This window comes from Oncorhynchus keta, chromosome 33, assembly GCF_023373465.1.
Source record: "Oncorhynchus keta strain PuntledgeMale-10-30-2019 chromosome 33, Oket_V2, whole genome shotgun sequence".
Classification (NCBI taxonomy): Eukaryota; Metazoa; Chordata; class Actinopteri; order Salmoniformes; family Salmonidae; genus Oncorhynchus; species Oncorhynchus keta.
Genome location: NC_068453.1, coordinates 6,351,149 through 6,378,045, shown reverse-complemented (window position 1 = coordinate 6,378,045; position 26,897 = coordinate 6,351,149). Strand labels below are relative to the sequence as shown.

General features: G+C 42.3%; 1 protein-coding gene across 3 annotated transcripts; it reads right to left on the bottom strand.

The window, feature by feature from the left end:
* Positions 1-305: 305 nt before the first annotated feature.
* LOC118366106 (bromodomain-containing protein 1-like) lies at positions 306-25,919 on the bottom strand. Of its 3 annotated transcripts, none has more exons than XM_035748497.2 (14): positions 25,133-25,918; positions 23,266-23,831; positions 21,210-22,033; positions 20,037-20,202; positions 19,637-19,768; positions 19,317-19,445; positions 18,352-18,664; positions 17,769-18,059; positions 12,607-13,143; positions 12,183-12,321; positions 11,714-11,844; positions 10,601-10,710; positions 5,014-5,168; positions 306-4,779 (listed from the first exon to the last, which is right to left on the bottom strand). In XM_035748497.2, exons 2-14 carry the CDS (start codon positions 23,812-23,814, stop codon positions 4,596-4,598), a joined length of 3,660 nt encoding a protein of 1,219 aa, XP_035604390.1. In that variant the 5' UTR covers positions 23,815-23,831; positions 25,133-25,918; the 3' UTR covers positions 306-4,595. The 3 variants fall into 3 exon arrangements, 2 of the variants coding, with proteins under 2 accessions (XP_035604390.1, XP_035604389.1); XM_035748496.2 differs by having other exon boundaries at positions 11,714-11,847; positions 25,133-25,915; XR_004821880.2 differs by lacking the exon at positions 10,601-10,710 and having other exon boundaries at positions 4,631-4,779; positions 11,714-11,847; positions 25,133-25,919.
* Positions 25,920-26,897: the final 978 nt, after the last annotated feature.

The following is a 26,897-nucleotide window of genomic DNA, read 5'->3' as shown; positions in this document are numbered from 1 at the left end:
CACTGGGGGACCTGCAATATTCCGCATAAGGGCCGCTCATTCCTTTTACTCCCCCTACTGTATTAGATAGTATAATAGTCGGGTTAGCAAGCATCGTCTTGTCATCTGCGGCTGTGGGTCTTCCAGAGATGCCGGTCCTCCATTGCAGACGCAATCTCATCCTTCTTCAGTCCGATGTCGCTCCTGAGCTGTTCCACATGTGATCTCTGACCGTCAAAACTGCTGAAAGAGGCATGGCATGAGAAGTGTGTACAGTGCTGTTGAAATATAGATTGTATCATATTAAGAGATGACTTTGCTCGTAGTGATTTTACATCCTGGTCTTTTTATTATCTGTGTCTTGATAAAAAGGAAGGACAGTCCCAAGCAATAGGCCTGATGATAAAAAATGAAATCAACTAAAAATGAAATTATCCAAAACTACCCAATGCTACCCAGAAAAAGAACTTACTATAAAAGAATGTTATGAAGTTTACAAGCTAAACCATCAAATTAACCAGAAGTAACGCAACCCAAGGATTAACCACAAAATGAGCCAATAACCACTAGAAACTCTTACATGATTCTCCAAATATAAAGTAATACTTTACAATAAATAACAGGCACATCTTCCTAAGTCTACAATAAAGGTCCTAGAAGTAAGTAACAGTCACAATCCTGTTGTAAAAAATAAACTTTTAACCATGTTTTTTTTTCAATAAACTTTCAAACAACAGGCACAAACAAATCCAAGTATAAAATAATCTGGGCAGCAAGATTTTTGGTTTCTTGAGAACAACGCACTTTCGGTTTCCATAACAACAAAATACTTCCCAACATGTGAGCATCTGAATTATACAGATATATATATACACACACATACAGTGGGGCAAAAAAGTATTTAGTCAGCCACCATTTGTGCAAGTTCTCCCACTTAAAAAAATATGAGAGGCCTGTAAATTTCATCATAGGTACACTTCAACTATGACAGACAAAATGAGAATATTTTTCTCCAGAAAATCACATTGTAGGATTTTTTATGAATTTATTTGCAAATTATGGTGGAAAATAAGTATTTGGTCACCTACAAACAAGCAAGATTTCTGGCTCTCACAGACCTGTAACTTCTTCTTTAAGAGGCTTCTCTGTCCTCCACTCGTTACCTGTATTAATGGCACCTGTTTGAACTTGTTATCAGTATAAAAGACACCTGTCCACAACATCAAACAGTCACACTCCAAACTCCACTATGGCCAAGACCAAAGAGCTGTCAAAGGACACCAGAAACAAAATTGTAGACCCGCACCAGGCTGGGAAGACCGAATCTGCAATATGTAAGCAGCTTGGTTTGAAGAAATCAACTGTGGGAGCAATTTTTAGGAAATGGAAGACATACAAGACCACTGATAATCTCCCTCGATCTGGGGCTCCACGCAAGATCTCACCCCGTGGGGTCAAAATGGTCACAAGAAATGTGAGGAAAAATCCCAGAACCACACGGGGGGACCTAGTGAATGACCTACAGAGAGCTGGGATCAAAGTAACAAAGCCTACCATCAGCAAGGGCATTGAAGAAGAAACGTGGTTGGGTCTTTCAGCATGACAATGATCCCAAACACACCGCCCGGGCAAAGAAGGAGTGGCTTCGTAAGAAGCATTTCAAGGTCCTGGAGTGGCCTAGCCAGTCTCCAGATCGCAACCCCATAGAAAATCTTTGGAGGTAGTTGAAAGTCCGTGTTGCCCAGCAACAGCCCCAAAACATCACTGCTCTAGAGGAGATCTGCATGGAGGAATGGGCCAAAATACCAGCAACAGTGTGTGAAAACCTTGTGGAGACTTACAGAAACGTTTGACCTCTGTCATTGCCAACAAAGGGTATATAACAAAGTATTGAGATAAACTTTTGTTATTGACCAAATACTTATTTTCCACCATAATTTGCAAATTCATAAAAAAAATCCTACAATGTGATTTTCTGGATTTTTTTTCTCATTTTGTATGTCATAGTTGAAGTGTACCTATGATGAAAATTACAGGCCACTCTTTTTAAGTGGGAGAACTTGCACAATATTATATATATATATATTTTACACACACAGTGGGGCAAAAAATTATACACACACACACACCCACCCACCCTTCGGAAAGCATTCAGAACCCTTGACTTTCTTCACGTTACGCTACAGCCTTATTCTAAAATGGATTTTAAAAAATACAGGTTTTTAGAAATGCTGAAAATGTATTACAAATAAAAAACATAAATAACTTATTTACATACGTATTCAGACCTTCGCTATGAGACTTGAAATTGAGCTCAGGTGCATCCATTGACCATCCTTGAGATGTTTCTATACAAATTGATTGCTTGTCCACCTGTGGTAAATTAAATTGATTGGACATGATTTGGAAAGGCACACACCTGTCTATATAAGGTCTCACAGTTGACAGTGCATGTCAGAGCAAAAACCAAGCCACGAGGTGGAAGGGACTGTCCGCAGAGCTCCGAGACAGGATTGTGTTGAGGCCCAGATCTGGGTACCAAAAAAATGTCTGCAGCAATTGAAGGTCCCCAAGAACACATTGGCCTCCATCATTCTTAAATGGATTAAGTTTGGAACCACCAAGAATTCCTAGAGCTGGCCGCCCAGCCAAACTGAACAAAAAAGGGCGAGAAGGGCCTTGGGTCAGGGAGGTGACCAAGAAGCCGGTGGTCACTCTGACAGAGCTCTAGAGTTCCTCTGTGGAGATTGGAGAACCGTCCAGAAGGACAACCATCTCTGCAGCACTCTACCAATCAGGCCTTTATGGTAGAGTGACCAGACGGAAGCCACTCCTCAGTAAAAGGCACATGACAGCCCGCTAGGAGTTTGCCAAAAGGCACCTAAAGACTCTCAGACCATGTGAAACAAGATTCTCTGGTCTGATAAAACCTAGATTTAACTCTTTGGCCTGAATGCCAAGTGTCACATCTGGAGGAAACCTGGCACCATCCCTACAGTGAAGCATGGTGGTAGCAGCATTATGCTGTGGGGATGTTTTTCAGTGGTAGGGCCTGGAAGACTAGTCAGGATCGAGGCAAAAATGAACAGAGCAGAACAGAGAGATCCTTGATGAAAATCTGCTCCAGAGCGCTCCGGACCTCAGACTGGAGTGAAGGTTCACATTCCAACAGGACAACGACCCTAAGCACACAGCCAAGACAACACAGTAGTGGCTTTGGGAGAAGTCTCTGAATGTCATTGAGTGGCCCAGCCAGTGCCCGGACTTGTACCCGATCGAACAACTCCGGAGAGACCTGAAAATAGCTGTGTAGCAACACTCCCCATCCAACCTGACAGAGCTGGAGAAGATCTGCAGAGAACAGGAGAAACTCCCCAAATACAGGCGTGACAGATTTGTAGTGTCATACCCAAGAAGACTCGAGGCTAAAATCGCTGCCAAAGGTGCTTTCACAAAGTACTGAGTAAAGGGTCTGAATACTTAGGTAAAATGTGATATCAGTTTTTATTTTTTTATAAATTAGCAAACATTTCTAAAAACCTGTTTTTGCTTTGTCATTATGGAGTATTGTGTGTAGATGAGGTGGGGGAAAAAACAATTTAATACAGTTTAGAATAAGGCTGTAACCTCACAAAAAGTCAAGGGGTCTGAATACTTTCCGAAGGCACTCAATCATATAAATATGTACGAACAAAATATACTAACACTATCGTTAAAAAAAAATATTACAAAATAACTAATGCCAAAGGGAAGCTTATATTTAGAAACTTCAATAACTTAAAGAAAATACAAAAACTGTAAAAGGAAAAAAAAGGGGGGAAAAAAACATTTTACACTGCTAAGGATTTTTACACTCGTCTTATTTTCACAGAACTTGGAAATACCACACCGTAGTGCTTACATAATTCACCAAAAAGTATAAATACTAGTAAGAAAAGCCATTGTACAGTACCAATTTCTTTCAATCTACACAATAAGTTAGTGTGTCAGACAAATATTGCAGTTATTTACAGTTAACTTTAAAACATAGTAGGTAGTTTTGGGTGGAAATAAATGGCATAAGGTTAGATGAGTGAGGTGAGGAAGAAGCAGCCCATCTTGGCAGTGGCATGGTCATAGGGAATAGAGGAGGATCATGGCAGCAGTCTTGCAGCACAGTCATGTTCCTTATGGAACACAACAGGAAACATATCAAAACTGTTTTGAAAGAAAACGGAAATGAGCGTTTCTTTTTGGGCAAGTCCATTAAACCCACCCTGTTTCAATTAGTTTTCAATTAGAACATGACCTTGGAGAAAGGTTGATAGGAGGGGAACTCGGGCACATTCATTAAAGCAGCAGCCGTCAGACCAGCGGGCGGGGGCTGACGAGGAAGGAGGCACCATATCAAGCCAAGGGGGTAGCCAGGCACCTGGTAAACACAGTCAGCATAGAACTCTGGAAAGACTGACGAAGAGGAGAAGGAGAGTATGCCAGACTCCGGTACAGGACAAGGCCATGAGCAGTAATTCAGGGGGTTGGGTGTCTGTGTGTAATGGTGTGTGTGTGTGTGTGTGTGTGTGTAATGGTGTGTGTGTGTGTGTGTGTGTGTGTGTGTGTGTGTGTGTGTGTGTGCATTAGTCCACGTCACTCATGTCGCTGACAGGTTCATCCTGAACGATGCTAAGATGGTTCATGGCACGTTTGAAGGCCGTCTGAACAGCCTTACGGATGCTGGACGTTCTGCCCTCCATCATCTTGATCTTGTCGATGGTCTTGTCAATCCCCAGTGGGACCATCTTAGACTTAGGAAGCCATTGCCTGAGAAGTGTGAAATCAAAATCACAGTTACATTTCTTCTGATACAAATCTGCAAAAATGTAAAACTTCTAATACAAATTTGAGTTCTCCGTGTTGTCTGTTGGTTGTGTATTCGCAGCATGTATTGAAATAACACTTAATATTGCAAATGTGGATTATAAAATGGTGTATCCATAAATGTTACGATAAAAAAAAAAGTCCCTTTCATAGCATTTAATATTGGAGAAGTCTCACCAGCTGCGTTTGTTGTCAAAGAAAAGGACGAGGAAGAGTTTTTCTTCGTTCTTGTACTGCATCCGTTCTCCGACCCGGAGGACGTCAAGGGGGGGCATAGGGATAGACACCCCGTTGTGCTGGCACCCCACCCGGGGCATGTGGGGGTCGACGATCTAACGTGGTAGAAGAGGTGTACCAGGGTTACTAGGGAGTGGTGTCTGGAGTGTTATGACACAGTATACTTGCATACAAACAGACATGCATTGCACATACATGCGCAAACACACATGCTCAAATACATAGCTGGTGCTTGTGATGAATAGGTGCATCCACTAAGGTAAAATCAGACCTGTTTGACAATGGCGCCATCTAGAGGACTTGAAAGATATGGACCTAGGTTTTACTCTACCATGAAAGGCAAAACATTGTAGGGTGTGAGTGTGTGAACATCCCTCACTCACAATTTGAACAGGGCCTAAAATTAACACTCACCAAATGCAGGTAGATTTTGGCATTGGCGGGTCTGAATTTCTAATTCACCAGCCACATTGGTCAAAAAGATATGCATTGGCACATGCGCGAGTAGTGATTTATAGCATTGGACATTTACATTGCTTTGTTCACAAATGAGGTTGTTTTTTCAATGTTTGAGTTTGCTTCCACTGCAAGCGAAGAAGAGACAGTCAGCCTCAACTAGCCAGATTCTCACAGGCACACTAGAATCGATTCCTCGACTCCTTGCCCATCGACTCCCGTTGCAGACTTCCATTTAGCGGAATCGACTCCACGACTCCTAAGATTCAGTATTTAAGGGAGGAAACTAGTTTGCCGTAGACTACTTCCGAGAACAAACTCTTGCATCTATCACAGCAAAGAAAGAGCGAGCTAACGAGGGAGGGTGAGAGAGGGGATGGGCATAGTCAGGTATAGGTAGACATAATAATAATAATATTAGGTAGACATGTCGGCCACCAGGCATAGTCAGAACCATGCATCGGTAATCAAAAGATGTACAGGCTATCAGTGGCGACCCGTCATTCAGGGCACATTTTGCATGTTATTCTGGCATTTATATCAGTTTGCAAACAATGTAAAAAAGTGTATATATTATACACACACAAACGTCAACTATTTTTTGCTTTCTTGAGTAATGCAGCTCCAAAATGCATTGGCCATAAACATTTCACAGCAAGTTGGAAATCTCAAATTCAACAATGAGTGGTTTGGAAGGAATCAGTGACTGCAAGCATTGCAAAGCAATAATTAGCCTGCTATTAAGTGGAACGGATGTGTGGTCCAAGTCTGGTTTTAAGGGTCTCTTTCCAAGCTTAAAAAGGATAAGCTTTCAACATTCGCCATGTTGTCAATCCAGCATGACTTCTACCATAAATCCAGAGAATGCCAGACTTTGACCAAATTTGCCAACAAGAAAGACCGCCGCACCACCTTCCTGTTCAAGTGAGCACAGCACAAGGTGAGTCCAAAAATGTATTGTATGCTGCTGCATAAATAATGTAATATGCCAGTGAGATATGTATACTGTAGCTAAGAAAGTAATACTAAGTGTATGTTGTGTAGTAAGCTGTTAGTAGCTCATGTTCCTCACCCTGATAATTTGGCCCCTTTCCCCCACTCATAATTTAGGCTACTGTTCTTACTTGGTGGTGCACGTGTAGCCTATAGCCTGTTTTAGCAAAATGTCATCAAACATTGTAAAAGCTTTCATTGTCTGCTTGTATGCCCACTTTATTTATCCTATTGTTCTGACTTGGTGTAAAGGGAGAATTCTGTCGCTGTACATTTCGAAAGTGCTGAACAAATAGTTATATTGACTACGTCCTACTCACTCATTAAATTGCCTCATATCCGCTCGTCATCCCCTTATGCCATAGTTTGAACATCTCAATTGTCAGCAGAAACCACATTTGTTCAAGCAAGTAAACCATATCAGCTCAGTTTTTTTTCTTTCAGGCAGTAAATGAGGCTGAATGGACAGTTCCACTGCAGACAAGGATCCTCTGAGACACCTGGGATACAAGTGGTAAGGTGTTTGGACTCAGCTATTGAGACAGTTTAATGTAGGCCCTAACAGTATGTGGGCACCGTTTGTCACCATTATAGTCCAATTAATATATAGTTTAGTGTTGTAGCTTTGCTGGCATGCATCGAAAACATTTTGGGGAGTTTGCCCCACCAACATTTACAAGCTAAAAATCACCACTGATCGCAATGCTGTGTCTTGCAATTTCTCACGCAAATTCACTAGTAGGGGCTATAAAGGAGTAGACTGAGCTAAACAGACCAAAGACACACACTTGCATTTTTGATAGAAAAGAGAAAGACCAGGCGAGCCAGCGAGGGAGAGAGAGGATCGAAGCAGGCAGACAACCGTGCGCATAGGCTAAATTTTGGTCATCTGTATCTCACAATGTCTTGTCTAGCAATGCCTCATAAATTCACCAAAAAGTACATTAAAGCATATATTAGGCTATCAATGGCTAAGCTATTCTTCATAGTACCAGTGAATTGAAGTTAAACATCGCCAAATGCATCAGTTTAATTAAGTCTAAATGTGCAATAAAAGTTATTGTGCCTATAGCGTATTTAATTAAATCCTGGCTGGCTCTTGATGTCCAAAGTCAGGGCTCTTCAACACTGTTCTTGGAGAGTTTCGCAACAACACCAGTTGTAATTAACCCGATTCAGCTTATCAACCAGCTAATTATTGAATTAATCAGATGCGATAGATTAGGGTTGGAGTGAACACCTATAGGATAGTACCTCGCCAGGAATAGGGTTGGAGAACCCGGTCCTTGGCAATTGATCGCAAAGCAGGGCATCCCCACTAAACTTGTTGGAAATGGCAAGTTCCCTTTCTCATCCATAAAATGCATCTCAAGTGCAAATACGGTTCAGCAGCTTAAATCGTCAGGATGGGGGGCATTGTTATTAGGAAGGACACTTACCATGGATCGCTAAAATAACGACTATGATCACACTTAATACATTTCAATATTATGAGGACACCTACAGTGCCGTCAGAAAGTATTCATACCCATTGACTTATTCCACAGTGTGTTATAGCCTGAATTCAAAATGGATTAAATATTTTTCCTCACCCATCAACACCCCATAATGATAAAGTGAAAACACATTTTTAGAAATGTTTGCAAATGTATTGCAAATTAAATACATCAATCTCATGAACATAAGTATTCACACCCCTTAGTCAATACTTTGTACAAGCACCTTTGACAGTGATTACAGCGGATTCTTTGTGGGTAAGTTAGAAATAATTTATTACCCTTGGATTGCACAACATTTGGCCATTATTATTTATATACAAAAATGATTTAAGCTCTGTCAAATTTGGTTGTTGATCATTGCTAGTCAACCATTTTTCAGGTCTTTCCATAGATTTTCAAGTAGATTTAAGTCAAAACTGTAACTCGGCCAATTCGGGAACATTCATTGTTTTCTTGATAAGCAGTTCCTGTGCAGATTTGGCCTTGTGTTTTAGGACAATAACCTAAAACACAAGGTCATCTCCCAGTGTTTGGTGGAAAGCAGACGGAATCAGGTTTTCCTCTAGGATTTTACCTGTGCTTAGCTACATTCCATTTATTTTATCTTGAAAAACTCCCCAGTCCTTAATGATTACTAGCATAGCATGATGCAGTCACCACTATGCTTGAAAATATGAAGTGGCACTTATTGTTGTATTGAATTTGGCCCGAACATAACACTTTGTATTCAAGTGTTCTGCTTGTGTTTAATATTGTGTTTAATAAAAAGTTAATTTCTTTGCCACATTTTTTGCAGTATTACTTTAGTGCCTTGTTGCAAACAGGACGCATGTTTAGGAATATTTTTATTCTGTACAGGCTTCCTTCTTTTCCACTGTGAATTAAATCAATATTGTGGAGTAACTACAACGTTGAACCATCCTCCGTTTTGTCCTATCACAGCCACTATTTTAAAAAGTCACCATTGGCCTCATGTTGAAATCGCTGAGCGGTTTCCTTTCTCTTCGGCAACTGAGTTAGGAAGGATGCCTATATCTTTGTGCTTGGTGAAATGATTCAGTGCACTTTGGATAGTGTATCAATACACCCAGTCACTACAAAGGGATATTCAATGTCAGCTTTTTTTTATTTGTACCCACCTACCAGTAAGTACCCTTCTTTGCAAGGCATTGGAAAAACCTCCCTGGTCTGTGTGGTTGAATCTGTGTTTAGAATTCACTGCATGACCTTACAGATAATTGTATGTTTGGGGTACAGAGATTAACATGATTTTTAAAATGAATACCTAAAAACACTCCATACAACTTATTATGTGACTTGTTCAGCATTGTTTTTTACTCCGGAACCTATTTAGGCTCGCCATAACAAAAAAGGGTTGAATACTTATTGACTCAAGACATGTCAGCTTTTCATCCGTAAAAAATAAATAAATTCAGGCTGAAACACAACAAAATGTGGAAAAGGTCAATGGGTGTGAATAGTTTCTGAAGGCACTGTATACATTTGGCAGCCAAAAATGAGTTCAGTGTAGCCTATTATAGTCTAGACATGACGATGAAATATCTTCATGCCTAGAATAAAAACCTCCAGGCTTCCGTCAGGAGTCAATTAAATCTGAAAAAATAAAGAACTGCAGGGGGCAGTTTGGAATAATCCTGTGTAAATCGCCTTCTGGAATAACACACATGCTTGGATAATAATTACACAACCAACACTCTGGTAATACCAGTCTGAATAGCGCTATAAACATGGCAAAGAATGGCCTTATCAGCGTAGGATGAGCAGCATCATCACATGGGATGCCTTAAGGCACAGCAGAACGATCACTGAAATATTCTAGTTCGTACACATCACCTTCTATATTCAAACAAAATAGGACTTTTACAGGCTAAGTTAATGAACAAATGAGCAGCATCATGTTCATGTCAGTCCTCTAGACATGTAGCCTTCCTAGTAGGACGCTGCAATAATGAGGTGGTGTGTACGTCTGTTTCAGTTCCTTTTGGCAGTCTAACAGTTTGTGCATATATTATGAGGACATTGTGACATTTTTTGGTTCATTTTGGACTTCGGCAAGGTTTTTTTTTACGGCTGTTCGAGCACGCAAAAATGTTTCATGAGGCAAGCCGAATTCGGTAGCTGAAGTCTAGTTTTTCAAGCAAGCGGTCTTTTAAGGAAGTATGTGAGCACACTCGTTCGGTTCGCCTAGCATGCTGATGACTTACGCCACATGTGACGACTTGAGTGGCTCCATTACCACGGTAAGCTTAAAGGGGCAGCTGAACACTTGTCTCATCTGTGATATTTTGGTTAAAAGACTTCAGGTCACAAAATATTAAACTGAGCAATATACCACATTACTTCTTATTAGTAATAGATTCCTTGATTTAGAAACATTACTAAGCATGCGTATCCATTTAGATGTGTTTTTTGTTGTAATTAAAGCACCCGGAAATATTTTGACTCCTAAAAAAATCTGAGTGGCTGGTGGACAAAAAGGTTAGTTGTAGGCCCTGGTAGCAAGCACAAAAGTAAGAATGAGATAGTCAGGTGTCATACATATGCTCACTGTCACTCACCAAGGCAGGATAGGAAGGGTATCCGCTACATTTTGCCCAAACTAGCTTTAGAGGTTCCAGAACAACTGTTGCAGCACTAGCAGGCATCCAAATATTGCTATTGCCAACTTCTATGGATGCAGGAATAACAACAATCAAGTTAGGAAGGGTTCACTGTAAATAGAGCAAAACACTTCCAGAGCCATGCTAATAGTGACAGCATCAACACACAGGTTAAATACATCACAACTCACTGAAAAATGTGATATTACAAAGAGAATACAATTTGTGGACTGTAAATCATGAATATAATTGCTTTAAGTTATGTTTATATAGCCTGCATCGTAGCATACGGCTGAGGAAAACTCTGGGTTCTGGTTATATCCTAATGCTAGAGCCAAAGAGTTTTGGGGCACGTTTTGAGGTACTGTGCTTTTACCGGTATTTCCAGCATTGTCCACTAGTGTTGCTGGAGGTAGGAAATCCCAGGAAATGTTCTGTAATTGACATAAGCTGTCTCCAATCAATCAATCGTCTGTTTGTGCGTGTGTGTTTGTTTGGCAGGAGGGATTGCTTAAGCCAGGGGAGGAGTAGCTCTGCGAATCGTAAAATCGCACAAAATGTATTATTTTGCAGAGAATACTATTTGTAGAGCGGTGATTCTACACCTATTTTTTGCTCAAGCTGATCCTCTCCAACAGACTTGGAAGTTGTAGCTAAAAAATTGTCAATTATGGGGCAGTAAAAGGAGAGAGTCAATTACACCAACCATGGAAGTATATTGCTGAAAATTTGGGGTGTTGCCCAGACCGGGACTCGAACCTGGATCCAGCGACTGTCAATGGCCTCCCATGGCTTAGGCGATTCCCCCCACCAAACAAGACATTTATTGATTGATTGGAGACAGTTTGTATCAATTAAATAAAATTTCCTAGGATGATCTACCTGCAGCAACCCATGCGGATCATGCTGGAAATACCAGTAAAGGAACAGTACCTCAAAAGCTGCCCCTATAGCAATACATCTACTCCACTGACTCCCAGCCAGACCTCATCTGATACAATACACAGCAGTCTCTGATACCTCTGCAGTCTCCACTTTACTGTACGATGAACATCAAGACAGAAAACTTACCGGCGGCAATCCTAGCAGCTCTGGCAAAGTTCCCGGTTTCTATACAGGCAATGAGGTCGTTCTTATCATCCACAGTGTTTCTTCGGACCAGGGCCGGTTTGCCTTTACCACATGCTGGAAGACTGAGGGTGCTGCTGAAAAAGACATCCACACTATGTGAGTCAGACTGCCATATACATGAAACACTATAGAGAAATTACCAGACTACATAGTTGAACTACCAAGTACCACCACCCACGTTCAGCAGTGAAAAGTGCACCACCTAGCCTGTTGTTATGAGATGTCTTTAACTACACAAGTCAGTTAGAACAAATTCTTATTTACAATGACGGCTTACGTTTGATTGAGCCTGCCTGTGTTTCCACAGTTGGGACTATTCTAGTGGTTCCATTGAGCCAAGCGGGCTCAATCAAGCCCAGTTTAAATTATATTTGAACGCAGGTCTGTTGAGGCATATGCATGTACCTACCTGGTGCTGCCCAGCAGACTACCACTAGATGAGATGCTGGACTCAGAGGCACACCGTCTCCTGGTTTCTAGAGGCCTGCTGTCACTTAGCTCCTTCTCTTCATCAATTACCTCCTCCATCGCAAAACCATTAGACAGGCCTGAGGCGAGTAACACAGAGCAGTACGGTAATCAGTATACTATACATAAGCCAACTATAGCATAGACCTACAACATTAGGACCTTTTAATCATAAAGAGTCTCAGAGTAGGGATGCTGATCTTAGATCAGTTTAGCATTTTAGATGATAATTAATAAGATTACATGGACAAGGGGAACCTAATCTCTTATTTCACAAGTCTGAAGATCATTTTCTACTTCATGCTCGATTTAAGAGTCCCATTAACATAAGTACTTTTTTAACAAGTGAGAAGAACCCTATTTACCTGTGTTAATGTGTTTGACGGGGGACTCGTCCTCCCTGTCTCCACCCCCCTCGCTGTACACCCCACGTGGACTGTGGCTCCTCTTCCGAGTCCTTGGGTGGAGGAGGGTCTCCAGCCTGGGGATCATTACCGACAGGAAGGTCTTGGTGCCCAGCTGAGGGCACCCTGTCTGAGCTTCGTCACCTCCTCTCCCCCCCTGGTTCTTCCCAGGGCTAGAGGTCTTGGACTTCCTGAAGAGCACGGCAGTGCGGCGGTTGACAGTCGTCCCCGAGGGTTGGGCCAGGGTGGAGGTGGCCACCACACTCACGTCCCCCTTTGAAAGAAGCAGGGGGTTCTGGGAGTCGGAGTGGCCATTGAGAAGGGTAGTGGTGGAGGAAGCGTTGTTGGGTTTCTCCCGGTCAAATTTGACCTGTCCGTGGGTCTTGCTGTCCGGGGTGTGGATGGGTTTGAGGGTAGGGGGTTCTAGGTTACTCTCGAAGTGTAGGAGAGGAGTTAGGGAGTCAGAGGGTTCCAATTTGGGAGGTAATGATTTGTCCCCTGTTGAAGAATACAGTTATAAAATACATAGAAAGCATAACATTATATAACTATCACTCTAATATGAAAAGAGGGAACTGTACATTAATAAAAACACCAGAACCATTCCTAAAGCACATCATCCTCAGGGTGAAGACTTATTACAAGAATTCAATACAAATCATCTTGCCTTCTACAACTTCTTATGGCTGCAGGGGCACTATTGAGTAGCTTGGATGAAAGGTGCCCAGAGTAAACGGCCTGCTCCTCAGTCTCAGTTGCTAATATATGCATTTTTTAGATAGAAAACACTCTGAAGTTTCTAAAACTTTTTGAATGATGTCTGTGAGTATAACAGAACTCATATGGCAGGCAAAAACCTGAGAAGAAATCCAAACAGGAAGTGAGAAATCTGAGGTTGGTGGATTTTCAAACCAGGCCCAATTGAATTCACATTGGGATATGAATGAAGTTGCACTTCCTATGGCTTCCACTAGATATCAACAGTCTTTAGAAACTTGAATGAGGATTCTACTGTGTTGTGGGACTGAATGAGAGCTGAATGAGTCAGCTTACTGGCAGAGAGCCATTTCCTGGTCACGCACATTCCACATGATATCGACTCCTCCTCGAGACACAAGGAATTCTCCTGTTGGAACTTTATTGAAGATTTATGATAAAAACATCCCAATGATTGATTCTGTACTTAGTTCGAAATATTTCTTTGACCAGTAATATAAAACTTAAAGTTTTTGTCCGAAGAAATGCACGAGCGTTTGGATATATATACCAAACGCGAACAAAAGTAGCCAATTGGGCATAAATAACGGACATTATCGAACAAATCAAGCATTTATTGTGGACCTGGGATTCCTGGGAGTGCATTCTGATGAAGTTCAAAGGTAAGGGAATATTTATCATGTAATTTCTGGTTTCTGTTGACTCCAACATGGCGGCTAATTGTATATTTCTCAGATTATTGCATGGTATGCTTTTTCCGTAAAGTTTTGAAATCTGACACAGCGGTTGCATTAAGGAGAGATATCTATAATTCCATGTGTATAACTTGTATTATCATCTACATTTATGGTGAGTATTTGTTGAATCGATGTGGCTATGCAAAATCACTGGATGTTTTTTGAACTAGTGAACGTAACGCGCCAATGTAAACTCAGATTATTTTTACATGAATATGAACTTTATCAAACAAAACATACATTATTGTGTAACATGAAGTCCTATGGGTGTCATCTGATGAAGATCATCAAAGGTTAGTGATTAATTTTAGCTCCATTTGTGCTTTTTGTTACTCCTCTTTGGCTGGAAAAATGGATGTGTTTTTCTGTGAGTTGGTGGTGACCTAACAATCGTTTGTGGTGCTTTCGCTGTAAAGCATATTTAAAAATCGGACACTGGTGGGATTAACAACAAGATTACCTTTAAAACGGTATAAGATACATGCATGTTTGAGGAATTTTAATTATGAGATTTCTGTCGTTTTGAATTTGGCGCCCTGCACTTTCACTGGCTGTTGTCATATCATCCCGTTAACGGGATTGCAGCCATAAGAAGATAATGCATAGCTAAATAACCAATGAGACAGCAAAATATATTTAAAATCACATCACGCAAAGTATTCTGCTTTCTAGAAGGAAATCTAATAGTTACTGAGTTAGTGTAGGTTTACTGTGAATCAATTCAGGCTCCTAGCATATCAACTCCACTGTACCATGACCATGTTAAAGAGAAAGCCATGCTAACAGGCAGATACAGTGGCAAGAAAAAGTATGTCAACCCTTTAGAAATAACTGGATTTCTGCATAAATTTGTCATAAAATTGGATCTGATCTTCATCCAAGTCACAACAGACAAACCACGTGCTTAAACTAATAACACACAAATTATTGTACTTTTACTATATTGAATACATAATTTAAACATTCACAGTGTAGGTTGTAAAAAGTATGTGAACCGAGGCTAATGACTTCTCCATTAGCTAATTGGCATCAGCAGTCCGCTAACCTGGAGTCCAATCAATGAGACGAGATTGGAGATGTTGGTTAGAGCTGCCTTGCCCTATAAAAATTAATTTACAAAAAAATCACAAAATTTGAGTTTGCTATTCACAAGAAGCATTACCTGATGTGAACCATGCCTTGATCAAAAGAGATCTCAGAAGATCTAAGATTAAGAATTGTTGACTTGCATAAAGCTGGAAAGGGTTACAAAAGTATCTCTAAAAGCCTTGATGTTCATCAGTCCACGGTAAGACAAACTGTCTATAAATGGAGAAAGTTTACCACTGTTGCTACTCTCCCTAGGAGTGGCCGTCCTGCAAAGATGACTGCAAGAGCACAGCGCAGAATGCTCAATGAGGTTAAGAAGAATCCTATAGTGTCAGCTAAAGACTTACAAAAATCTCTGGAACATGCTAACATCTCTGTTGATGAGTCTACGATACGTAAAACACTAAACAAGAATGGTGTTCATGGGAGGACACCACAGAAGAAGCCACTGCTGTCCAAAAAAAACATTGCTGTACATCTGAAGTTTGCAAAAGTGCACCTGGATGTTCCACAGCGATACTGGCAAAGTATTCTGGGTTGTTTGGAAAGCACACACAACACTATGTGTGGAGAAAAAAAGGCACACCACACCAGGATCAAAACTTCATCCTAACTTAAGTATGTTGGAGGGAGCATCATAGTTTGTGGCTGCTTTCCTGCCTCAGCAAGCTGTCCAGGCCCATCTTCGCCAGAAAAATAAATTCCCAAGTTTATCAAGACATTTTGCAGGAGAATGTTAGACTATCTGCCAATTTAAGTGCAACAGAAGTTGGGTGATGCAACAGGACAACAACTCAAAACAGAAGTAAATCAACAACAGAATGGCTTCAACAGAAGAAAATACAAGTCCTGAAATCAACCCGATTGAGATGCTGTGGCATGACACCAGACATCCCAAGAATATTGCTGAAGTGAAACAGTTTTGTAAAGAGGAATGGTCCAAAATTCCTCCTGACCGTTGTGCAGGTCTGATCCGCAACTACAGAAAACATTTGGTTGACGTTATTGCTGACAAAGGACGGTCAAACAGTTATTAAATCCAAAGGTTCACATTTTTTCCATCCTGCACTGTGAATGTTTACGCAGTGTGTTCAATAAAAGACAAATGTATAATTGTTTGTGTGTTATTAGTTTAAGCAGACTGTTTGTCTATTGTTGCGACCCAGATGAAGATCAGTATCCCACTTCAGCAGGCATACTCATCAACCAGGCAAAGGGATGTCCTCGAACCCAGCATGACTACGTGATAGCAGGTTAACATGACTAAGCACACTATATGGTATGTTGGGTTAGAGGTTACAGTTCATTCCTGATCTAACTTGAGTTTATATCTAGTTTCCGCCAATAAAACAAAGGACTGAGAAGCACATGACATCCTGAGACCAGGTCACTGGGGATATCTGAGTGCTTGGCCAATGTCAGGTCCTCCTTCTCCCATCCTGACACTGAAAACCTCATACATGCATTAATCTACTCCAGTCTTGACTACTGCAACTCACTACTCTCCAGCATCAACTCACATCACCCGTGAACTCCACTGTCTCTCAACGAATAATTACAAGATCCTCCTTCTGACCTACAAAGCCCTTCACCACCCTGCCCCCCTTACCTCTCAGACTTTCTCAACTACCAAACTACACACGCAATCTGTTCCACCACAGCTGGCCACCTTGCCATTCCAGTTCAAAACAGCTTCCAAGATAACGCCTTCTCTCCTAAAGGCACACCCCCTCCTTTATGGGAAAATATTATATAATAAGCCATTATGTCAAAGTAAACTTGGAGTCACGCGATGTTATGCTACGTCGTACTACCACCACGACATGGAAAAGCATAGCTAGATGTTGGATGTCGATGAGCTTGATGCAAAATTCCAACAAATAGAGGGTTTTATTTGAATGCTGGTGACATGATCGATGCACGCCAAAACCAGATTGCGCAAGTTTTCTATATAAATCGCAACCGTTTGTGACAAAACCGTCAGTCGATTTTAAAATGCGATGGAAACACATTCAACTGTAGATTTCTATTTGGTAGATGAAAAGTGCAGATTTTCTTTATACAGATTTGACAATATTTGCATGACAATCTGTCACAAATTGGATGGAACCCTAGCTACTGACATTCTGAAGAGAGCGCTAATCCTGCCGGAAGCCATAGTTATCAAAACAGAGGCTCCAAGTAATCCAGAACACTGCTGCCAGGGTCCTGACCAGGACCAAGAAGTCAGACCAAATCACACCGATCCTGGCCCAAGTTCACTGGCTACCGGGCAACTACAGGATCAACTTCAAAATCCTCATTATTATATTTAAAGCCTTGAATGGATTAAGCCCCATTCAAGGCATGGGAGCAGAAGGCTCCCATGCCCCTCTATGGAATGCTCTCCCTGACCATCTGAGAACCACTTCATCAATTAGAACTTTTGAAAATGGGCCTTAAAATATGTTGTACATTTTAAATGTGTATATAATGTAAAATTTAAAAATCCTCCGGAGCTATACAAATTAAATGTACTATTATTATAATAACATATTGGGTTCCCCAATGCAGATAAAGTAACAACTTGAAAAAACCCACCCTCATTATCAGGACTCTGTCCATTGGTCTTCACACCCTCTGCCTCCCCAGCTTTACTCCTTTCTGGCTGGGAGGAAGAACAATGCGAATGGGAGTGGTGGGACGCCCTCCTCAGGCCGAAGCTCATCTCGCTGCGCACGTCGTTGATGGTCTTCTTGAGCAGCTTGAGGCGTTTGGAGCGTGACGGGCTGGACTTCATGGAGAATGTCAGGTCCAGTTTCTCCAGCAGCTCTTTCAGTTGCTCCTCCAGAGGCATGTGCTGCCGGTTGGCTGGGACCAATAACTGGTCCACTGGGAAAGGACACCAAGATAACACTGTCATTGGGAGACATTTGCTTGATGTTAACTTAAACACAGAGTAGCCTAGGTAAGTAGAATTATATTGAGGATCCAGATTAAGCAAACTGCTAGACAAAAATTCTCAAGAGCATCTCAATTGAAAGTGCTTCTTAGACCAGGAATATGCTTTACTAATGTGGATCTTTGCAAACACTGCAGTCTGTTCCAGTATTCTATATTGACTGATTTATCCATTTTATAGATATATATATAAATAAAACTCTTTGACTCGCTAGGCCTTTACCGTCCTCCCAGGAAAACGGTGGAGACGCTTCGATCTTGGGCGGTTCGGGCAGGTGCATCCCGCTGTCCTTCTCGAAGCCGATTCGTTCCACATCCCTCCGCGTCTTCCTGATCAAAGCCCCACCTTGGTCTCGGAGACGGGCGGCCGCCCGGTGGAAGAAGGTATCCTTACAGTTGTACTTCATGCAGTTGAAGATGATGAGATTGAAGTCAGACTCAAAGTCATCCAGGTTGCTGTAGGCCTGGTCGTCAATGCGTTTCCTCATAGTGGAGAAATCCATGGGGTTCTTGATGTGGTCAAGGTAGTCAGGCACCTACAGGTTTAATGATAGACAGAGTTACAAAAACATCTGATAGTCGGCACCTTCAGGGCATTGAGAGGTAAATGTATAATCCAGTCTGATATTTTTTTGGAAATACTTTATTTTTTTAATTATTTTTTTATTTTATTTTTTAAATCAGCCCAAATGAGGGGCTCTGACCCATGCTAGGAGGAGTAAAGAATTGAGATATAAATCTATTATAGTAAACAAAATAAGGTCATTCAAGTTAAAATATATATATTTTTTCATGAATTAAAAACTTGAAAGGGCATAAGCAGCATCTCAACTCTAGTCTGGCTGACACCAGACTCCTGACTTCAAAGACTATTTGATGTTAGGGTTAATGAAGTTGATAATGATGGGGGCTGTGCTTTTACTGCTTAGTTCTGTGTCTTTATGCCTCAAACACCCACATGTGCAGCCCCAGAGCAGCGCCCCCTGACATAATAAACACTGGATTTATAAATCTAAACAACAAGAGGTTTAAACTCACTGGGGGGGTGAGAGAACCAATAAAAGCTTGATCAATTTCTGGCCGAATCTTACATTATCAAACGGACTCCTGTCCAGACCAGTGGCTCTCCCTCGCTGTGTATGTAGATGTTATAGTAAGTGCTGCTCTCCTATGGTAAGTAAGCCTTACCTCTTTGATGTCGACAGGCTGGGCAAAGATCAAGGACTGGTCTCTCTCTTGTAGCTGTTCCAGCACAGACCTGAGCAGGATACTGAAGGGAGTCAGCTGGACCTCTAACAGGCTCTGCTGCAGCTTCATCTGAGGACACACAGGGGACCGTTAGCCACATTATATACTGTATATAGCTGCTGAACCATGGAGGGGGAGAGAGAGGGGGGGAGGAGCTGCAGCTCCAATTTATACTATACTACTAATTGTCTTATAGTTGGCTTGTGAGCTATATTTATGTATTGTTGGCTTGCAGGGACAGCTACAGTTATCTAACCTACCTCTTCTCTCTTGAGTTTCTCCCTCTTGCGTATGAGCTCCAGCAATAGCCTGGCTCTCTCCAGGTCATGTCTTAGACAATGCCACTCCTTGAGCTGCTCCTTCAGAGCCCGGCTCTCCTCCTCACTCTCCTTCTGTGGTTGGAATCACACAAATCAGGACTTATAAAACATTGCAGACATGTACAGTTAAAAAATAATATCACCAACATTAGTGTTAGAAAACAGTGGAATTGTAATCATGCAAGGAGAACAGTGGAGCTCTCATTTATACAATCATATGCCTCTGGGCAGTTTTGGCCTGTTCTGTATCTTATAATGATAGGAGTGTGAGAGGGAATTGAGTGTACCAGCCAGGGGATGAGAATTGTGTCAGAAACAGGGGGACAAGAGTCTGACTGACCGGCTGTGCAGCATGGGTCTTCTGATGGGACTGTTGGCTGGACTGTAGTCGTCTAATGAGGGGTACTCCGTTCCTCGCCTGTCTCTTTAGAGTCCAGTAGTTTAGAGCCAGCTCCACAAACACCTTCTTTTTCTGCATAGACACCCGGTTGAGGATGGTGTTTAACCTGGGAACAGATGGAGAAGATATTAACGTTTTTGTTTTTTAAATGCTTATTGAAGTAATGTCCATGTCTGAAATTGAATGACATGTTTTTTCACTAAGTCCTGACCTCTTTTACTATAGATTTAAAAATCTACCTGCCCCTCAGATTTTTTTATTATCAGACAAATATAGATTGCTTTTTGTGTAATTATGAAAAAAAAACAATGAGCATGCTTTGTAATGTTTCTAAAATAATACATTTCTTACTAGTAAAAGGTGATGTGGTATATTGCTCAGTGTTATTTCCATATTTGTGACCTGAGTCTTTTAACCAAAATATCACAGATGAGACAAAAATGTTAATCTATCCCTTTAAGGGTGGTAGGTTACCATGGCAACAAGAACGCCATTTGAGTCCAGTGTGCCTGTGAGAGAATCTGACTAGTAGCTGATGCGTCTTTGCTAGCAGTTGAAACAAACTCAAACATTGAAAAACAACTTGTGAACAAGGTGGGGAGGAAGATTATATAAGATACTGTTTGAAGAGGTAGGGCTTCAGATGTTTTCAGGAAGATGGGCAGGGACTCTGCCCAGATAAGTTGCAGGGGTTTGATGGCACAAGCGGGGAGCCCTGCCAACCGCGAGTTTGCCCCCTGTCTGATTCTCTATTTTTGCAAATTTTTCACACTGAATTAACAGATCTTCAAACAAAACCTAATATTAATATCAACAGGACGCATTTGGTTGCAGTCATTGCAGTTAAAGGTGGCACAACAAGTTGAGTGGAAGAGGGCAATACATTTTTCAAACAGGGACATTGGGTATTGCATCATTTTGTTAATTAAATAAATGAAATAATGATCAACATTTTGTCATTTCATATTAGGTTTTCGTTAAATCTAATAGCATTCACTGTAAAAGAAAATGACAGAAAATAAGAATGGAATTGTGTATCGTCACATTTACTGATACGTCTGATCATCTGCAAATTATGAAAATGAAGCTTAGATGAATGGTGAGTGAATCTACCTTTGGGGAGGAAAGCTAGGCACGGCCACGAGTGGGACCTCTTCCTCTGGCTCCACCTTCTTGCTCTTCCTCTTCCTGCCTTTCGTCAGTGCATTGGCGCCCCTCATCTTCTCCCCTTTCAGAGGGGAACACAATCCATTTTGGGGTTTGGCGTCCTCGTAGATGGTGAGAGGTCGTCTGACCGAGCTGTTGGGGGTGTGAGCCCCACAGTAAGCAGTCTTCTTCACCGAAAACGTTGGTTCGCCGGTCTCTGTAAACTCCTTGATTGGTTCCATCTTCATAAAGAGTCCTGCTTTCTGAGCACAGCTGACATGGAAGGCTGTGTAGCAGTTAGCCTTGTGACACTGGATACAGGCCCCCACCCCCTTCTCCTTACAGAGGTAGCAGGTGAGCTTCCAGCGAGCAGACGGTATGTTGCTGACTCCGTCGATGGGCTCGATGAAGACCGTGTTGGAAAACCCTACCTCCGGCACCCACAGGGCGCACACCACATGACCCCAGCGGTCATCGTCAGTCTTTTTCACTGCGCCGCCTTTGTTAGGGCACAGTATGCAGCCTGCAGGCTGGGTGGGCGACTGGAGGCAGTGCCGGCACAGCCACTGTCCCTCTGGGATGTAAGGAACACCGTAACACTCTTGGTGCACGGCCAAGTTGCACATGTCACAGAAGAGAATGACGTTGCTGTCCTGGCCGTCTCCGTCCATACAGATGCAGCAGACAGCGTCCTCGTCGATGGTCAGCTTGTCCTGGCCCTGGCTCACCTTCTCCATCTGTGTCTCTTTCTCAAAGCGGTCCACCAGGAACTCAAACACGTTGTGGGACACCTGGTGGTTGGAGGGAGAACAGTAAATATTTGCACATGTATTGTAGTATTAACAACTACTGTTGTGTTGTATTCTTGTCTTAGCCTGTGATCCATTTGTTTTTGTTTCTTTGGGGGGAGGGGGGAGCTAGCCTGAGTGTCAGTGTTTCTACTCTCGTCTAGTTGGCAAAAGAGTAAAAAACAGACTGAAATCAAATCCAAGTTTATTAGTGGCGTACACAGTTTAGCAGATGTTACAGTGGCTGCAGTGAAACACTTATGTTACTAGCTCCTAACAATGCAGTACAATGTCAAAGTCCACAAATAATCAAAAATGAATGAATAAATAAAATAAAAAAAACAAGAAATCAAGAAATACCAGAATTAGTCCAATTAACACTAATACTACTAACAGTAATCCAAATGCAATCGATGCTTATATACACCAGATGAAATTTACACAAGCATTCTTAGTATATGTACAGCGGTAGCTATACACTGAGTGTACAAAACATCAGGAACATATTTTCTAATATTGAGTTGCACCCCCTTTTGCCCTCAGAACAGCCTCAATTCGTTGAGGAATGGACTCCACAAGGTGTAGAAAGCGTTCAGGGATGCTGGCCTATGTTGACTCCAATGCTTCCCACCGGTGTGTTAAGTTGGCTGGATGTCCTTTGGGTAGTGGACTATTGGTGATACACACAGGAAACTGTTGATCATGAAACATCCAGCAGCGTTGCAGTTCTTGTCACACAAACCAGTGCGCCTGGAACCTACTACCATAACCAGTTCAAAAGCACTTGAATATTTTGTCTTGCCCATTCACCCTCAATGGCACACATACACAATCCATACACAATCAAGGCCTATAAAATCCTTATTTAACCTGTCTCCTCCCCTTAATCTATACGGATTGAAGTGGATTTAACAAGTGACATCAATAAGGTATCATAGCTTTCACCTGATCAGTCTCATGGAAAGAGCAGGTGTTCCTAATGTTTTGTGCACTGAGTATCAGTGAGCTATGTCAAGAATCCAGTATAAACATAAATATGCAGTGTACAAAGGGTAACTAAAATGCAATGTACAGCAGTAGAATATAATAATAATATGCTGTCGAGAATACAGTATTTAAATACACAGTACAAAACCCCATGGGAAAAAAATGATTGACTGGCACCCGGGCTACAGGGGAGAAGCCTCACCCTGAAGTTTTGTAATTATGGCGTCATTTAAAAAGAGAAGGCCTACCTGACTGACGCCCTCGCTCCTCCTCTTGTCGTTAACGACTTCCAGCCAGGCGTAGTCCTCCTCATCCATATCATACTCCACCTCCTCATCCAACTCCTCTGACGTCTTCTCCACATACTTATAGTACACTGGGGGCCTCCTGGGGACCGCTGGTAGGTTATACTCCACCGTCCGGACCTTGGCCTCTGGAAGTGTCTGTACTGGCGCTGCTGCAGCTCCACGTGTCGTGTGGCTCTGGGCGACCGCAGCTGCACTTCTCTTCTCCTGGTTGTTTTTTAACCGGACGGAGCGCATTGGCGTCTGCTGAGGCTTCTCCATGTTCTCCTTGTTGCTGGTGCACTCCATAATCTCCTGAGCCGTAGGGTCATCATCCGAGATCACGTCCAGCTTGTCGTAGATGCTGATCCGGTGCATCCGGCCATCAATCTCCATGTCCACCATGCGCTGGGCCTGGGCATAGGTCAGAGTCTGTTTGTTGGGGGACGGCTGGATGGGGGAGGGCGGCCGCTGGGGCTCGGGGACCCTGTGGTGCCGAGCCTTCTTCCTCATCCTCGACACCTGAACAGCTGCAAGGAGAAGAGAAGCAGGTACATAGAGGAGTCTATACCACAACACAATAAATTAAACAAGCATGGGGATGACAACAGAAGCAGACATAGATTACCATCACACTACATTAAGTTTAAAAATTTAAATAGAATTTTTATTTTTGACTGGTTTTACCTAAGGGTGTGGTAACGGAGACAAACACCAGGACAATGTAAACAAGCATCAATTGGTGAAGGTATTTGAATAGATAGCTGGGAGCTGGCCTATCTGTTGATCGACAATGTGCGATATCAGTTTGAGGATTTCAATTTCCATAGCATTGTTGAATTTGTTTACATTAGAAACTATAATGTATACTACTGAGTGGAAATGGGGACTGGGTGAGTAGAGCATCTGCTAAGACATATGAATAAGAAAGTGTGTCACTAAAAAGTGAGGGACAAGGGGATAGTAGTGATATGGGGGGGTAAAAGGATGGCTTGTGCTCAAAAGAAACTCAGGTTTCCCATGCCAGCAAAAGTATGAGATAACTGCTAATGCTATCACCACAGCTGCAGTGCAGGCATATGATGACAAGATAAGAGTTCAATTAAAAGTTTGAACAAGAAAAATCTCTGCATGGGTTTGTATGAAGAATGTGGTCCGTTTTGGAGTGGATGGATAGATGTATAAAAACTGTCTGGTTATTCTTAAGAATCATTCAAGATTTGAGACTGCAAGATTCCACAGTAAATCACACTGAGCCTAAACATTAACACAACAGACACAGGAAACGTTTTGGGTTGCGAGAGACAATCTAGAACGTCTAACAAAAAACGTTTGCTATGCCAGAGAGGACAACTTGTTCACACAGCCTGCGTAAAGTAAGGGGGGGTGTTAACTTTAGCCTTTTAAAATTGTGCTAACTTTGTTGCGCCTAGGAGTGGCAGGCAACCGAGCCCCCAAAAAAACTATAAACTGCACCATGATAAATTGCACCATTTAATTTACCGCGTTCCGAGGATGTCATGGTTCTTTCTAGCAAACTAGCAGCTGGCTGAAGAGAGAGAACAGCGACACCAACGAATAGCGAAAAAAATATGAAGCCAGTGTGGGCTAGTAGCTAACAATAACATTACTGTAGCTACTAATGCTAGTTACAGTTAGCTAACAACCTAACGTTAGCAAATGGCGTCAAACAAAACAGGGCAACTGAGCCCTTTAAACGTGTATTGCGCTTCCTACAACACATGCAGCATTAATCAGTTACTGGCCGACTATGCTCTATATAATCCATGATAAAATGCATCGGAAAAATAACAACAAAAAAAACACATACCTTAGAACTAGAAACAGCTTTGCTGGTTGTAGATAGTAGCTTGTCAACAGCCTTTGAAAGCAATGGCGATGTGGCCTGCTCAGTGGCTGTAATTCCGTACACAATGTTCTCATCCAGCGGGAGATGTTTAGGCGTTTTCAGTAATAACGGAGAAGAATGCAGTTGGGAGCCCTCTGGGTCTTGTTAAATACTAAACTGGGTTATATCATGAGCATAAAAGCATTTTCTCAAGGATCTGAATTGGCTTCTTCCCTATAGCCTGGAACCATTTCGAGGCTGCAACTGCAAGCTCGAGCTCTCCCCCCACAACAATGCAGTGCACGAGCGTTGTCCCACCCGCTACGCACGACGCAACGACGTACACTATAGGTCATGTTGTAGCGTAGATACACAGATTATACACACAGATAGAACAATGAGCCCGATATTTCATCGGATGTAAACTGTGACGCATCCGGTTGGAGTTTAACACTACCAAATATGGTGATGAGAGGAAGCCCAGTGGCCGGCAGTGGGAGAAGATGGAGCGACATTCTGCAAATTTGCTCATCGATGAAACATTTGATCTCCATACAGTTGTCTGTTTCCAAGAATCTGTAACAAACAGAGTAGACTGCGCTTTGTAGACTTCAGCCTTTGCAAAATGTACAAAGAATTGCATTGTTTATACACGCGCACTTCAGAGTAGGCGTTCCCCAATGGAAATATGCAAATAAATGCTAGAACGAGCCAATAGGATTTTCACTAGCTTGTACTTGGCTCTGCCCAACTCCTTCCTTGTTCTGCCCACTATGACTAATTTGCTCCCTTTGGCCACGACAGGCTCTGGTCTATCTTTGGTTAGTTATAAAAATCTTTGTTATCCATGTCAGAAAAGATGGTCGTCACCAGTTACAGCATTCTTAAAGTCAGAAGGCCCGAATAGTCGACCAATCAAATGGAGTGTGATCGGTCATCTGATTGGTCGATTAGGCGGGCCTTCTGACTTTGTGGCTCTGGTAACTAGTGGATCAGGAAATTCAGCGAGACACTTGGCCCCTCATTTTTTTCTGATCTTGGCCACTCTGGTCTATTTATTGTCCCCGCCCCCCGGAGGGGGTGTCCCAGAGCAAGATTGTATTTTAAAATATTGAGATATGCCTGACTGGGTCTCTCTGCTTTACACTGGAAGTTGCAACTCAAACATCTATTTGGTATTTGCAGTGCGTGCTGCCCAAATTACTAGCCCTTCCGACTTAAAAAAAAGCTAATGATCCTCTGTGGCTAAATCGTGCTTTATGGTGTAATAGCCTATTTTTTAAATGATTTTATTTATTTCTCTGTAGCCGATGTGAAATTGCTAGCTAGTTAGCGGTGGTGCGCACCCAGGTCGGGGCAAGGTGACGGACGTAAAGCCTATACTGTTACATTGGTGCCGTGACCCGGATCACTGGTTGCTGCGGAAAGAGGAGGAGGTCAAAAGGGGGGTGAGTGTAGCCGATGTGAAATTGCTAGCTGGTGGTGGTGCGCGCTAGTGGCGTTTCAATTGGTGACGTCACTTGCTCTGAGGCCTTGAAGTAGTGTTTCCCCTTGCTCTGCAAGGGCCGCGGCTTTTGTGGAGCGATGGGTAACAATGCTTTGAGGGTGACTGTTGACGTGTGCAGCGTCCCTGGTTCGCGCCCAGGTCGGGGCAAGGGGACGGACGTAAAGCCTATACTGTTACATTGGTGCCGTGACCCGGATCACTGGTTGCTGCGTGCGGAAAGAGGAGGAGGTCAAAAGGGGG

What these genes read in the sequence shown, in the direction of transcription:
- LOC118366106 (XM_035748496.2), bottom strand. Translation starts at nt 23,814, where the DNA reads ATGAGGAAGAAGGCTCGGCACCACAGGGTCCCCGAGCCCCAGCGGCCG. An exon ending in CCTAGCTTTCCTCCCCAAAG is followed by an intron (nt 20,203 to 21,209) that starts GTAGATTCACTC and finishes ATCTGTTCCCAG; the next exon opens with GTTAAACACCATCCTCAACC. An exon ending in ACCCTTCCTATCCTGCCTTG is followed by an intron (nt 5,169 to 10,600) that starts GTGAGTGACAGT and finishes CTACCACGTTAG; the next exon opens with ATCGTCGACCCCCACATGCC.